Below are 15811 nucleotides of genomic sequence, written 5' to 3'. Positions count from 1 at the left end.
TGTTGCAGTACCCAACAGTAACCCAGTGTGTTGTTGCAGTACCCATCAGTAATCCAGTGTGTTGTCGCAGTACCACACCGAAGCCCAGTGTGTTGTTGCAGTACCCAACAGGAGCCCAGTGTGTTGTTGCAGTACCCAACAGTAACCTAGTGTGTTGTTGCAGTACCCAACAGTAACCGTGTGTGTTGTTGCAGTACCCAACAGTAGCCAAGTGTGTTGTTGCAGTACCCAACAGTAGCCCAGTGTGTTCTTGCAGTACCCAAGGGTAGCCATGTGTGTTGTTGCAGTATCTAACAGTAACCCAGTGTGTTGTTACAATACCCAACAGTGTGTTGTTGCAGTACCCAACACTTGCCCAGTGTGTTGTTGCAGCACCCAAAAGTAACCCAGTGTGTTGTTGCAGTACCCAACAGTAGCCAAGTGTGTTGTTGCAGTACCCAACAATAACCCAGTGTGTTGTTACAGTACCCAACAGTAGCCCAGTGTGTTGTTGCAGAACCCAACAGTAACCGAGTGTGTTGTTGCCGTACCCAACAGTAACCCAGTGTGTTGTTGCAGTACCCAACAGTAGCCCAGTGTGTTGTTGCAGTACCAAACAGTAACCCAGTGTGTTAAGCTAGTAGTAACATGGCAGTACTGGTGTTTGTTTCCGCACAAAATGTAACTGACTACAACCACCTCTAGATATGAATTAACACAGCTAGCAGAATACAATGATACCACATATTCATATGTTACCAACTAAACTGTTAAACCAAACTGTACATTACGCAATGAATGTGGACAGGCAGCAAGCTAATAACAAATAACATGGCACCTACCGTTGAAGGAGATCCTGTTTTATTTTCCGCCTTCGTTTCAGGGATCTTCTCGGGATCTAAAACAATAATACACGCGCACGTACGTCTTTATCAATGACTGTTTACATTCAACCTTCCTTCGGAAAATATATCTTGAAAACATCCTTCATTTATTGTAAAAAGGTGTCAAGATAGTTCTCTATTTTGGAAACTTAAAAGACGACTAATAGTGTTGACAGATCATTTTCTTGAAAACATTGATTATAGTACCTTAGACGTGAGCTATTCGACGAAACACTGAATCTGAGCTGATCGTACGTTTCCTACGCTGACATGAGCATGCCTCGAATAAAAAGTAAATAGTAAAATGAGGTCTTTTTTCAATACGAACATAATCGAACAATATCCCTTTGGATAAAAGTTATTGCATATTTGTTCATCCAGTCAATGTGTTGAAAGTAGTGATGAAATGACAAGTACGTACGCCCCTCTGCATCTACGTTATCTGTGTGCTGTAGCTCCCATCCATCTTTAGCATCGTCCGACGACTCCTGAAATGCACGTGCTGTGTTCTGTTGGTTCCAGAACTTAGATTCAGAACTCTGTGACGAGTCCTTTATTTTCTCGTCCTCTTCTCTGGCTGAAATTATTACAGTGACAATTTGTAAATTGAGTTGGATCTTACACAGAAGAAAAGTAATGATTTCCAAACTTATTCAAGAGGTACAAGCTTTGGGTATATCAAATATCCAAACTGAAATACCATACAATGTAGAGAAAATTTATGGATAACAATTACTTTATTTACTGTAAAGGTGACGTTTCGGTATAGATCCTTAGTCCGTTGTCAAGCTATGGTGTTGATTGCCACTTCTCAATGTAGACGACGGATGAATTGTTTGATAGACATTACTTAGTAGTGGGCGGATGACAAAGTAGAGAAAATGTATGGATAACAACAGTTTTTTAAGAAGCTTAGCTCTCCCTTCTACTGAGTAGTTTCTCATAAGTCTTTCAGTTATTTTAGTATAAAAACATTAAACCACTGATTATGCCGAAAATGCTGCTTACTAATAACAACAAAAATGATTATTTATTTACACTTATAGGAGTTAATAGCCAAGGACTAAATAACTGCAGAGTTCTGAAAAACACACTGCTGAATCAATTAATTACCAGGAGATGTGTTTTTAATAACTTACGATAACTAAAAGTATATAGAGTCGAATTGTTTCATTTACAATTTGTATTTAGTTAAACCTGGTTGAAATGTTGAACTCTTGAACAGCACAGAACACTAAGTATTAGGTTTCACAGTTTCATTGATATTATGTACTGGTTGTTCTTCTGCAGCTGCAGCACAGAACAATTATTTCTCAGAAATAGTTTTGCTGAAATGTTAGATACTAGTGATAATTCTTGTTGACTAGGGTCACACATGGTAATGTTATCTAAAGGCGCTAGAGTTGCGCCCCTTTAGCCTTTGTCGACCTGACTCTTGGCTTTCAAGCGTCTTACCCGTGTACGTCGTTTCACCAATATGCTCAGTGTCTACGGCCTGGGAGGGACCTTTATGTAGCCTAGTGGTTCAATACTAACACTTATTCACTTACTCTACGACCTGAGTCACTTTAGGTTTTCTTTCTTAATTTAAGTTTAACACACTGAGTAATATCATTGAAATTAGGCACCACTTTCCTTAAACCTGACTCTCACAAACACTTGTAAATTTAATGTAAGTCACAGTTAAATCCACCCAAAAACATGGACATATACATGTAACTGATACATGTGTGTAAGAATCAAAACTGCACAGAAAAAGTGTCTGTCGTCAACAAGATATTTTCACTTAGTTGTTGCAATTACCAAGAGACGAATAGAATTAGAAACATAACAAGACCAACTGTTATTACTCTGAAACGCACGTCAGTCTGCAATTTTCTGGGAAATGTGGTAAGATGATAATGTCTGCTTACCTTTCTTTAGATGAGCCAGTTTAATGTATTGATAGATGAGATTGGTTCTGTCCTTTACCATAACCTTGGACAAAGAAACAAAACATAAAAGGGTGGCAAATTAATTGAAATATTTGTACAAACCACGTGTTATTGAAATATTCTGTTTTGCTAATATGTTTCTCATACAGACTTGGACACTTACCGATCGTAGGAGAAGAAAAACACTCTTTTCTTGTTCCACTCGTTCTTGCCATGCAATCAGCTCTGCTTCTTGTACAACCGCTGAATTTAAAAAAAAATAAATAAATATACATTGTATGTTACTTTAACAAAACAGTAATTAATATAATACTTATTCTAGAATAGCAATAGCAGACGTATGAAATCAAAGGGAGAAACAACACAAACACTATGTATATAGACATGGTCGTTGCCATTAACCTGTTTATCAGTGTTACCAGATCCTGTATACAACAATATACGACGGCTCTGAGTTTTGACGAAATATTTTCTCGTATCCAGCGTTTAATCTTTTTGTATAGGTTTGACATCCAAATAATAGTAGAAAGTAAAGGACTGCAAATCATATTGGCTTTGAACTCCATACTATTTTGATCACATCACAGTATGGTTCAAGAACTAGACACGAAATGCTAAATGACGTTTGGAACCGAACATCTGTAATAACATCCTGGGATGTAGTAAATATTCAACAATGCTCACGTCCTGGGAGAGTTAAAATGTTCGCTCTTGTTGGTTCAGTTGGCTTGTTCTCTGATATGCACTTATTTTGTTGAAACTGAAAATACCAAATGAGAAGTGATTAGTAGAGGATGTTATTCTGTGAATTCTGTGAATCCTGAAGTTTATTCCTTACGTTCTCACGAGTGTAGTACAATTTTGTTTAGTTGTATCCATTACAGTATCTGCATGAATGTAAAAACAGGTATGTCAAAGCTATGTGGCACACGATAGCAGAGATGTCTAGCTCTATTGTAATGGATGTTGCAGCAGAGTGTTCACATTGTCTGAAATGCGAATTTTAACATTAATTTCGATTAATTACTCGAAATAGATTCACTTACAACAATGTTTTGTCTGAGCTTCTCCGACAGCAATATCAGCACATCAAAGTCTCCTTCTAGATATTTCATCCTTCGACTCCACTGATCTGAAGCACATTTATTATGTGATAAAATAACCCAAGGAACATGTTTTAAACGCACATACCATACTTCTAGAAATAAAACGCCATCATGACAGCACTGTCGTCATCATTTTCAATCACAGGTAAATTATATAAGTTCATATATATTATTTTATCGTTCTCGTGGTTACGTATACAAAATGTTACCATTAGTAAGTGCATCCATTAGTTTCTCCATTCTGTCAATTTCCTGAAAAAAATCAAATTTAAACATGTTTTGGGCAACAAGATTGACATAGCAACGGTTTATTTATGAAATCAAATATATTATTTATATATTTATTGCAGAAATGCATGTTGTTTATGACTTAATTTCGTTTGTAGAAACTTAAAAAGAACTTTAAAGACGTTTTATAGTTACGTTATAAGTACATTTCCATAAGACTTCAGTATACATTACCCTCTCTACAATCCTCTTTCTGTATTTAAGCTCCTTGATATCAGTTAGATCTGAAGTTAAAAGGAATAACTGTGTTTCTTAAACAAAATTAGTAAAATTGTGTATGTAGTAACATTCAATAAAATGCGTCATGCATGTTTAAGATACATCAGTGATTAGCTAATGTATCATGGATGTATGTTTGAAACATATTTCTTCCCGAAATAAATTTGAAACTCGATTGGCAAACAAGCCGCAGGGTTATTTGAATGCCTCTCCAAGAAACAAAATGCAAAGATCAAAGCTGACATGCTTATTTGGCTACGTAGTTGGAAAAATAAAAATATTGTCTTTTATCAACATTAAGGCGTTTCACTGACATGGACATAATATATATCAGAAGTCTGGTGAATGTCAACCATCATTGTCATTCAATTATTAAAATCATTTAAACTTCTTCGACCAGATTCAACAATAAAGTTATGGACTGATTCGACAATGGAAGATTTCCATTTGCAGCCTTGTTAGAATTTCCATGCAAAACGGAGTGTAAGTTATAGCCTTTAGCAAAACAATACTTACTGCTCCTTTACGTCTCTATAATTGGGGCACATAAAGAGATAACACATACTTTGAGATAACATACATGCATACATTCTGGGTTTTTAAAAATTAAACTTTACTTGCCATGTTTCTGCCCAGTTTGATATGCTTTAAAGATCTTCATTTAATTGTGCCACTTTTATGTTGGGATCGTCAATAATAATGTACAAGGACGTATCGTCCGCAAAAAAATTAATATTGCCATCAATATCAGCAACTAGATTTAAATAGACTTAGAACAGTAATGGCCCTAACACTGATATTGTGGAACGCCAGCACACACAGATTCTAAAGCAGGGGTGTATCCATTGATCACTACACGCTGTACCTTCATGCCATACTTTATCAAATGCCCGACTAATGTCACAGAATACAGCTCTTACGTCTTTACCTTGATCCAGGGCTTTTGAAAATACGAATTTCCGTATAGCACCGTTTGTAAAGTAATTTGTGCACACAAAAAGAAGTGGAAGTAATCTTCGGTATGATATCCACAGGAACAAATTTTAGTATACAAAATATATCTACCACTCTGATCTGCGTTAAGATCGCTGCAGCCAAGCCTCAGGGGACTGAATAATTTGACATATTAACCAATCCCAGTGTATACCATTATCTCCCCTTCCATGTAGCAAATTAAATTGTGTGACGTGGTCTGTCCCCGTTAGGTTTTGTGGTAACATATTCCAAAGTGGTGTTATAGCCGGTCTAAATGAATAAGCATTTGTTTTAGACTTCATTGTTTGAAGATTAGTTTTGTTTAAGTTATAATGTGTGCTTTCAGAAACTGTATTAGGAATACACCTACAAAGATATTCGGCTGAGAGATGATTATTTATTTTGTAAAACATTACCAATTTTGAAATGTATTTTCTGTCTTTTAATGACTTACACTTTGTTTCATGGAAACGTTTCTGATGACTCCTGCCTCGAACAGCGCCAAATTGTTCTTAAGAGCATCTAACGGGATTCCATATGCATTGTTTAGCATCGTGCTGATAACAACCACTCAGAAAAACAACAAAATTACGCAATTATTCAACATTACGAAATGCCACGCCTGTCCGAAAATGAGCGTCTGCGAGCTATTTGTATGCTTCAAGCAGGATCGGGTCAACGTGATGTTGCAAGACAATCAAACGTCCAGAGTAACACCATTTGGTGTTTATGGCAACGTTGGCAACAGACGAAAGCAGTCAGAGACCATCCTCGTAGTGTCAGGCCACGCGTAACAAATCGACAAGACAACTAGATTTTAACAATACACCTACGAAATCGATTCCATCCAGCAACAGTGACTGCAAGAAGCATCCCTGGCCTTCGACGAATATCTTCACAAACCGTACGTCGCCGCCTCAGATGTGCAGGGATTGTCGCCAGAAGACCCACCAGACGTCCCATTTTGACAGGAAACAACCGTCAAGCACGTCTAGAGTGGTGGGGACAAGTTCTATTCACTGACGAGTCTCGTATTCACCTCAGCCATAGCGATGGACGGATTCGAGTGTACCGACGTCGAGGTGAACGTTACGTCAATCATTGTGTCATGGATGAAGATCGGTTCGGGGGCGGCAGCCTTATGATATGGGGTGGGATTACAGCAAGACAGAGGACCCGTTTGATAGTGGTAGAGGGAAATCTCAATGGACAGCGCTACCGCGCCGAGATCATCGGCCCTGTTGTTCTAGCGTTTTTGCGTCGTCATGGCCCAGGCATTACCTTTCAACATGACATCGCCCGGTCTCATATTGCTCGACTTGTTCAGGATTCTCTTCAACAAAACAGCCTGAATGTCATCCCCTGGCCGGCTCGCTCCCTTGATCTCTCACCAATCGAGCACATTTGGGATGAGATGGATCGGCGCCTTCGACGTCAACCACGTGTTCAACAGACACTCCAAGAACTTCGGAACATGCTCCAGCAGATATGGACAGATATCCCACAGGACTTTGTGCGACGCCTGGTCCATTCCATGAGACGAAGGTGTGTTGCTTGCATCGCAACCAGAGGTGGATACACACGATATTGACAGTTTGGCATGTTCATGGTTTTTTTTATTTTATGAAATCACGCATTTTCTGAAGTCAGTATGGCAAATTAAACCATTTGAACACTTACAGAAGTCTTTTATCTGTTGCAAACCGAAATTGTTTCCGATTTGGTAAAAAACATAACTTTGCATAAAATCTTATTCAATGTCAAAGGAACTTTTGTTGTTCAGTATATTACGTTTGCGAGTTTTGGAAGCCAAAGAAATAACGTTTGAGATACATACAAGTTGCAAATTGCCAATGGTGACGTCTTGTTTCCGGTGTCACACTGTTTGTTTCATCAACAATGTTCACGTATGAGGACAGATCCAGTTTGCTGAGGTCGTTCACTGATACCACTGATGCATACGCTGACCTGAAAGTATGATCGATTAAGTCATTGATAGAAACAAACAGAGATAATAAACGTAGTTCTGGTGTTCGTATTCTGAGGCATTCCAGTAAATAGTGTGTTCATATACTCTTCAAAAAAAGAAACTTTACACTGACTTTCAAAATGTAATATAATGCCAATGTTTCAAAATAGGACACAGAAACCATAATTGAAACACTGTTTGAAGATCAATGTACACCATGTTCAAAACATCAATCGTGTCACCTAGACAGACACACGTACACGATACAGTTAATGTCACAGGGGTACAGAACATGTCAGTATCGGTTGTGCCCACCATGTGCCTCAATCACCTCTTGACACCGACGACCAATAGATGCAATCAAGTTGTCAATAACACGCTGTTGGATGTGCTGCCATTCATGCTGAAAAGCATCAAGAAGCGCCGGAAGTGTTTTGGGCGGTGGATTACTTCTGCGAACGCGTCGATCCAACTCGTCCCACAGATGCTCAATCGGGGACACATCTGGTGACCGGGCTGGCCAAGGTAATGTCTGGATTTTGTTGTGGTGTAAGAAGTCCTGGCAAACACGTGCAATATGCGGTCGAGCGTTGTCCTGCTGGAATTGTCCGCCATGAACGTTGACGTGAGGAAGAACGTAAGGCTGTAAGTCTCTGTAACGCACACCTGTCAATGCACCTGCCACATGCACGAGAGGCATCCTACCACCGTGATGAATTCCGGCCCATACCATGACACTCCTGCCGCCAAATGGGACAACCTGCTGCACACAGTTGGGGGCGTAACGTTCATCCCGACGTCTGTAGACACGTGCGCGCCCATCAGCACGTGTGATTGGAAACGGGACTCATCAGTAAACAGGACATTTCTCCACCTTGCACGTGCCCATCTAACCTTCTGTTGTCACAAAGGAAACGGTCCGCCAGATGACGTGGGGTCAATACATGACGTCGAACAGGTCTTCGTGCAAAAAGTCCAGTCTCCCTCAGTCTGTTGCGTACCGTTTGATCTGAAATTCTGCGTACCCCAGGGATCTGTGTGGTTGTAGACATGGCTGTGGTAGTGCGGTCTCGGAGGTGTCGCAGCCGGATGCACCGATCTTGTGCTTGGGTTGTCTCCCTTGGTCTTCCTGACCTTGGTCTGTCGTCAACTCTGTTGGTGTTGTTGTATCGGGTCCACAGTGCGGAGATTGTCTGTCTGGATACGCCAAAGTGCCTGGCCACTTCTTGTTGAGTTGCTCCAGCTTGTAATCTCCCAATGGCGTTGTTCCGTTGAGCTGCATTCAGTCTTGGTATTCTGTCACCGCCTCTACTGCCGTTATAAGGACTGTATGAACAGCCGTTGGTGTGGAGTTTTATACCCTTTCAGCAGGGGGGCCTGCATGCCTAAATGCAGGATCCTGTGCTGCACGTTTTTTACAGGCGGTTGCAGTTGGATGAAGCTGTTAAATTGATCCCCAAACGCTATGTTTATGTGCTTTGCATGTGTTTTCGCGAAATATAGACACATCATCTTTCTGTTTGACTTATTTGGTTCTCATTTAATGTAATTATTTTAGATATTTGGCAAAAAGTGGTTTTACATCTGTGTCGAGTTTCTTTTTTTGAAGAGTATATTTTTTAATATAGCCCCTTTGATATCTACAAACCTGAGTCTGTCCCTCTCCTCCCGTGACCTACACACCAGTAGAGTGTCCCCCAGCCTGCTCAGTCTCCTGGCCACCTCCAGCATCAGAGTCGTTGCCCCGCTACCAGGCACACACCGGACCTGGACATCCTTACTGTTGATGTTCTCCACCAGAATTATACATTGTTCTTTGGTGAGGAATCTTATACAGTCATCACCTTCACCATTTTCTCTTAGCACTGACTTTGTCTCAGCAACACCTGTCAAAAACGCTGTAAGGACTCTATCATATCTCCTTGGATTCATTAACAATGAACGCATTGGAACAAAATGAGAAGAATCGTCAACCAAAACCTTCAGGCGAGTTTTGAATGCCACACTATTCTCGAGAGTCGCCGTATTGATCACTCCATGTATTGAGTTCACATCTTCATCCATGAATCTGATGAGTTTATGTCTCACACCTCTCGCCACAGACGTGTTGTACACCAACGCTTCCCTTGACTCTTCATCACCATCAACGAGTGACAGGACCACAGTTGGCTTAGTTGGGAAGACGATGAACACATCACACACGGAATTACCTGGACGGGGTGATGTGGTAAAATCCAGAACAACTGATAAGGTTTCTGATAAGAACATGAAACATGGCTCAGTCTTTGGATGGTTCGTATTGTCTACTTCTTTATCAGTCCTGGTATCCAAACCTAAGACAAACGCATGGTTTTGTGCAAGTCGTAAGAGGCAGTCTTTCACGTTTGCTAAAGAGTTATCAAGATTGCGTGGTGTTACCGTTCGGTCGTCTGAAAAAATACAAATATTTAAAGGAACTATTCTCATTTTGTATGTAAACTGAAGCCTTTCTGGTGGTAACAGTTCCCTGTTTTGTGTGCCTGTCGACTGAATTGTTCTCGAGCATCTATGATTTGGAACAACGGTACCAGTTACAAGTCTCTCAACACATCAAGTTAGCTTCTCTTTCGGCATGAATAAAACTCAAAGAGTTAGAGTTCGCTGCTCTTTTTGGTGAATATTTGACATGACTTTGCATGTGTTTGTGATGGATGCCACATGTAGGGGAGTATACATTCACGTTTTTGCGAGTTCAATGCTGTGTCAGATTTTAGTTTTATGTCACCAATCACTTCCTTTTTAGAACATTACTTTGGCAATATATGCAAGTTAAATTGCTGTCCACTGACCGGAGATATCACCAAATCCATTGATCTTAGTGCATAGCTTGATTACCTTCAAAAATGAAGTGTCTCCTGATCTCAGAGATGCTGTTTCCAATTTGCTTCAGGTCAGCTCGGAAGAAATCGTTTGTTGCTAAAGTAAAGTCATGCTCTTCCTCTTTGGCGATTTGTTTCTAGAATATGGAATGAAAACATCGTAATACAGAATTGTCATTTCAAAAATTCATTTTGAAGCTAGATAAGATGTGATTTTAACTCTTGTGGTAGGATATGTGTTTATGGCAATTGATATCATAAAAGTGATAATCATTATTTTTGCTTTTGGAGACAGAAGCCATACATACCAGCAGCTTCGACATTTTGATGAGGACTTGGATTGGTCCTGGAAATACAAACCATGAATCTGCAAGAATCATAAGACTACACACAGTGCTCTGTGAATAACAGGGTTTATCGCAGACAATAAATAATAGTGACCAACCCATTTTCATAACAAGAAATCTCTGACAAAAGGAGAGCCAATTGTACGATTCCGATTACACCATAAACATGTTTTAATGAATAACCATAATAGTGATGAAATGTTCACGAAAAGGTAAACGTATCCTAGCCCACAGGTGGAACCCGTCACACACATATTCACCCGAACAAACATGGAAACAAATGACAATGCAACTAAACAAGTAAATCCTTTGAGTTTTTGGAATTATATTGAGGAACATTAAGAATAAGGCGGGGGAAGGATAAGACGAATCTTGACTGTGAGATCACTGCTTTTCTTGTCACCACCTGGTTATTGACTGGTTATTCTAATGGTTCCATCAAAGTCACATACAAATCTGCTGTTTCAATGTATCCATTAGATGGTCTTGATTATCAATAACTTGATCATAAAACAACTGTCTTATCTTTGCCATAAGGTATTGCACCTTTTGACAAAAGGAACTTCAAAATACATTTTCTTCAGAAATTGGTTATCATTAACATGGTTAGTCACCACTTTAATAATACAGTGTTTTCAGTTAACAAAGCCTTTGATGAAAGATTTGGTACATCTAAGGTAATGAGATTCTGAAACATTATTGATTGATGATTGATTTCGATCTCAATTTATGCATTAGGATTTTGAATAACATTATTCGGAAGATTCCATTTAAAAGAAATCGAAAATGGAAGGTAGAAAAATTAATAAACAATTAGGATCTGTTACCGTCTTTGTTGTCCACTGCATCAGCTATGCTTGGCTTTCGGGGGGCTTTGTGAAAGCATGGAACCATTCATGGATTTCCATCCGGGTGACTGACTTATTTGTGGGATCATATTTGTAAGCCAATGGTCCCCGTTGATCATAAAACACAACACCATTCACGTGTTTTACTAAAATATGAATAATAAATTGTTCTCCTGTTTCTGACTTGTGATTTCTGAGTTCATCACCGCAACACGGCTCTGTAACATTTGGTGGGCAGGGGATAAAACGTATGTCTACTGTATGTGCATCAGTCACTTTCTTTCCATCAAAGTCACACACAAGAACAGTCTCGCAAAGCTTCTGCTTCAACGTATCCTTCAAACAGTCTTGATCATCAACACAAATAGGCTGCAGACGGATTTCTTTAGACTCGTATCCATATTCCGTTTTAAAAACACATTCCTCTTTTACACCATATAGGAAAGAACCACCCTTTTCAAGTTTGCTCATTGCACTTATGTACTCAGAAAGTTTAAGACTCTTAATAATGTAAGCAACTATATCATGATCTCCTTTCTTTTGAAGAAAGTGACTTTTCATTTGAATTGACCTGTTTTCATGTAAACTTGTAACATCATTTACAGTTTGTATTTCTGAAGGGAGTGAGTGGAATGTTCTTCCGAATTCTCCTTTTTTTCTTATAAATATCCGTAGTGTATCTGCAGAAATATCTACAATGCAGTCGTCAAGTGCAACCTTTGTATTGAAGTCAGATGTTGTAACGATGGAAGAAGCACTGACGTAAAGAGCTATAAAATCATAGAAATCACAAAGCACTCTATGGCAACTCAGCTTTTCCTTCCGGTAAACATCAGTAAATAATTGACCATCATGAATCAAGTCGTGAAGCTTCGCATCCACAAACTCATCAAATGCGCCAGTAAAATTATCCTCTGATGCTAGACCAACAAGATGAATCAGTATATATCCCGAGTTGGAGTTGCGCAAAGCTGACACTTTTTTCAAAAACTGGTGGAGTTTGCGATCTCTCTTCTCCCTTTTCTTCTTTTTGTCACCTTCCAATCGTCCTACACCATACAGGTATTTAACGTGGATCCCTATAGGCAAGATTATTTCAGAGGAAGACGTACACTCTAGAAATTCACGAACTGCTTTCTCGCACCGTGGAATATGTTCGCTGAAAGGGAAACATACACAGAGTAAGAAGTAAATAGCAGGAGTATCAGAACTACAAAACAGTCTCTCGGGCATCTTTGTGGTCAGTCGACAATACCGATAATATACATTTTCAAATAGTTATACATTTTTAGAAATCGGTTGAGTTCCGTAAGTGAAATGGAACAAATACCAAATGCGGAATATAAATTACATAACTATATTCAACAGACAAGTTTCAACAGTGCATATCGTTCACATCAGATATTTGAAATACTCACGTTAGACACGCTGTGTGAACGATCTGTTTAGGTTTTGATTTTTTGGTGCACGATTCGAAATCATTGCATTCTTTCCTGGCATAAACACGCACAGGGACAAAACCAGTTGGGGCTGTACTTTCCTTAGAATATATTAATCCTTGTTCTTTGGCATGGACAGAGACAGATTCAAAACCTCTTGGTACGTTGCTTCCCTGTCTAGTATATATGACATTGTCACCATGTACCCATACAGTTACATGTTCATACGCTCCTGGTATATCACCACCCTTTGGTACATAACACACTTCCTCATCTTTGTGATACACAGTTACACTTTGTGTCTTTGGTAGTATCTCATCCCCACAGTAATCACATAGTAACATGACATCTGGAAGGCTGCATTTGTCAAACTGCGTAATAGCTAAGGTTGGGTTGTTATGTATACATTTGACGTCAAACATGGATACACATCATGTGATATTCAGCCAATCACTGCACTGAATGCGTGTCTGCCAGTTTAACAACAACACTGTCGTCGCCCCTCACGACAGGTAATAGAGCCCCGGTGACCTATTTTAATCCGGATCCCTACATAGGCCTATGTCAAAAATTGCAAGCTATTACCCCAAGTTCGCTCTTTGAAGATCACGCCGTAAACAAATTTGGAAGTTTTCAAAACTCTTTTTGGATGAATTATTAGTGTATGCAACGAATGTATTTGTAACATATAATATTGAATACATCTAAAATGTAAACATACAAATCAATAATAAGGATATTCTGTAAAGAGAAGAAGCCCAAAGGCACAAAATCTAAATAAGAGTGGCAAACAAAGGGAGTGGGGCTGGGATTTTGCCTTGAGATTAGGTACTTTTTTAGCTTGAGCTGCGAAACCAGATAGTTTTTTATTTAAAACTATGAGCCTGCATATCTTTTACGCAAAACACCTCGCAACAATGTTATTATTGTGGCAATAAGTTTTTTAAAGCATAATTATCTTATCAATTTTCAGGCACAATGTATTCTTTTCGATAATATTACAAACCCCTGGAATAAAAACAGCAACGATTCTTTACAATCTTGTGAGGTATTAATAGTAATGCTATTTCAAAACTATTGGAGTGATTATTTAATTATTCATTTATGGTTACCTGAAAGTAAACGTGGTTTTCGAGAGTTTCAAGGTAAACGAATCCTCACTTAACCAAATACCTTGTGCATTGACATGATAATCAAATACAGAACACAAAACTGAAGCCAAAGAAAGAAAATAGATATGCTGGATCAATGCATTCTGATCAGCCTCTATACGACACAGAGGTTATTGACCGAGTGTCCCAATCGTAAATGCAACATCTTCGATCATATTGTGTGATGATTGATAACAATCGAATTTTGTGACGTATTTTGTAGCCTTCAGTCATTTTAGTAACCGCGCATGAACACATTGCCAGATTACAACGAACTATGTACTATACAGTGCTAACTGATGTGGAGCCAGGTTTCCAGCACTTTCACATCGGGAAAATCCCAACCTTGTTTTTTTGTGAAAGCTATGCACATCGATGTATTGAGGTCATTTAAAGCAGTTCCTGCAATGTGACTTCATTTGCACATTAATCCTTTTGCGATTAGCAAGTTTATGGGATAAGCTTTTGGCATCGATAATAAAATTCATTACAAGGCAAAAATGTTTATTAACAACTGTTGGATTTATTATCTCTTTTCTTCTTTTCCCTCGTCCCCTCCTCTCGTATTGAAACGTTCCCGCTAGGGGGAAAAGCGAGCACAGTAAACTGAGTTTTAAGATACACACCACTATTCAAGTCTTCATTGCAGTTAAAGGCCACAGGCATACAGGAAAAATCTGTTTGTGTTGTAGATGATTTGTCTGATAGTTTCTAAGTGAGTGAGTGAGTATGGTTTTACGCCGCTTTTAGCAATATTCCAGCAATATCATTGCGGGGGACACCAGAAATGGGCTTCACACATTGTACCCATGTTGAGAATCGAACCCGGGTCTTCGGCGTGACGAGCGAACGCTTTAACCACTAGGCTACCAGACCGCCCCTTGATAGTTTCTAAACTTCCTTGCATTAAATATGTTGATGAGGACAATGATAGATTTGTTATTTACAGACGACATTAATACAACATTCTTACAGATATTTGGAAAGTGTTACACTGTACATTGTACAGACCATGTGTTTATGAATCAATATCAGATAGTGCTGATACCAGGTGTTCTGTGACAAAAATGATGCCTGATGCATTTTCCCATCTTGACTTGTATCATATGTTCCCATGTGTGCGTGCGGGGGAATTATCACCATTTTATTCATAAACACGTGCTTTTGATATGGTCGGAATCGTATAATAGACTCTGTCCTCAGTGGAAATTATTTATGAGTGTAGAAATGTTTTTGTCGTTTTTTATTGCTTGTCTTTTCTTTAAGGTCGCACTCAGCAATTGTCCAATTGTATGATGACAACTTGTCAATAATAGCATCTGGACCAGGTAACCCAATGGTTGATATTATGAGGAGTTGCGGGGAAGGATGACACCAAGTCAGCCATGTCATCAAGTCTGACCACCGGATCATTTCGCATAGCTTGCTGGGGCCTAGGCTAACCAAAAATCCCTTATAGAGTTTCCAAACAATGTACATATTGGCATTGTGTCCATGTACCGCAGGAATAATATAGATTAACACGAAGACATCACCACAACCCCACCCCTATGATGTAACTACCCACACGTGGGTCTTCCCTGTGTGACATCTTGAGCCCAGGGTGTTTGCCCGCAGTTTATGCCAGTATGTGTAATGATATATTATGTTTGTTGTACTCACAAATTAATTGATTTTTACTGTTATGGCAGTGTAATATTTTGTTCAACAGTGTTACAATTGTAGTCTAGTGTATACCATTGTTTCTACATAGGTTCAGAAGAACGTCATAGCATTATGTCGACACGTAACAACGATACTATCAATATTTGCTT

At 39.2% G+C, this 15811-nt stretch overlaps 1 protein-coding gene across 2 annotated transcripts in view; it reads right to left on the bottom strand.

Annotated features, from left to right (window-relative positions):
* LOC124151411 overlaps window positions 1-13259 on the bottom strand; it is a 34905-nt gene extending 21646 nt beyond the window's left edge. The window contains exons 1-14 of one of the 2 annotated variants that reach the window (XM_048390976.1): window positions 12826-13259; window positions 11387-12566; window positions 10521-10558; window positions 10229-10349; window positions 9003-9783; window positions 7223-7353; window positions 4366-4415; window positions 4113-4155; window positions 3844-3929; window positions 3482-3557; window positions 2961-3040; window positions 2777-2840; window positions 1285-1440; window positions 822-877 (exon numbers count right to left, since the gene is read on the bottom strand). In XM_048390976.1, the coding sequence (XP_048246933.1) occupies window positions 822-877; window positions 1285-1440; window positions 2777-2840; window positions 2961-3040; window positions 3482-3557; window positions 3844-3929; window positions 4113-4155; window positions 4366-4415; window positions 7223-7353; window positions 9003-9783; window positions 10229-10349; window positions 10521-10558; window positions 11387-11453 (1749 nt within the window). In that variant the 5' untranslated portion in view covers window positions 11454-12566; window positions 12826-13259. The remainder of the gene's footprint in view (window positions 1-821; window positions 878-1284; window positions 1441-2776; window positions 2841-2960; window positions 3041-3481; window positions 3558-3843; window positions 3930-4112; window positions 4156-4365; window positions 4416-7222; window positions 7354-9002; window positions 9784-10228; window positions 10350-10520; window positions 10559-11386; window positions 12567-12825) is intronic. The other variant, XM_048390975.1, reaches the window with a different exon arrangement.
* Between the last annotated feature and the right edge of the window lie 2552 nt (window positions 13260-15811).

The sequence above is a fragment of the Haliotis rufescens genome, unplaced genomic scaffold (assembly GCF_023055435.1).
Source record: "Haliotis rufescens isolate VD_foot unplaced genomic scaffold, xgHalRufe1.0.p SCAF_9, whole genome shotgun sequence".
Taxonomy (NCBI): Eukaryota; Metazoa; Mollusca; class Gastropoda; order Lepetellida; family Haliotidae; genus Haliotis; species Haliotis rufescens.
This window is presented reverse-complemented; position numbering and strand designations above follow the sequence as displayed.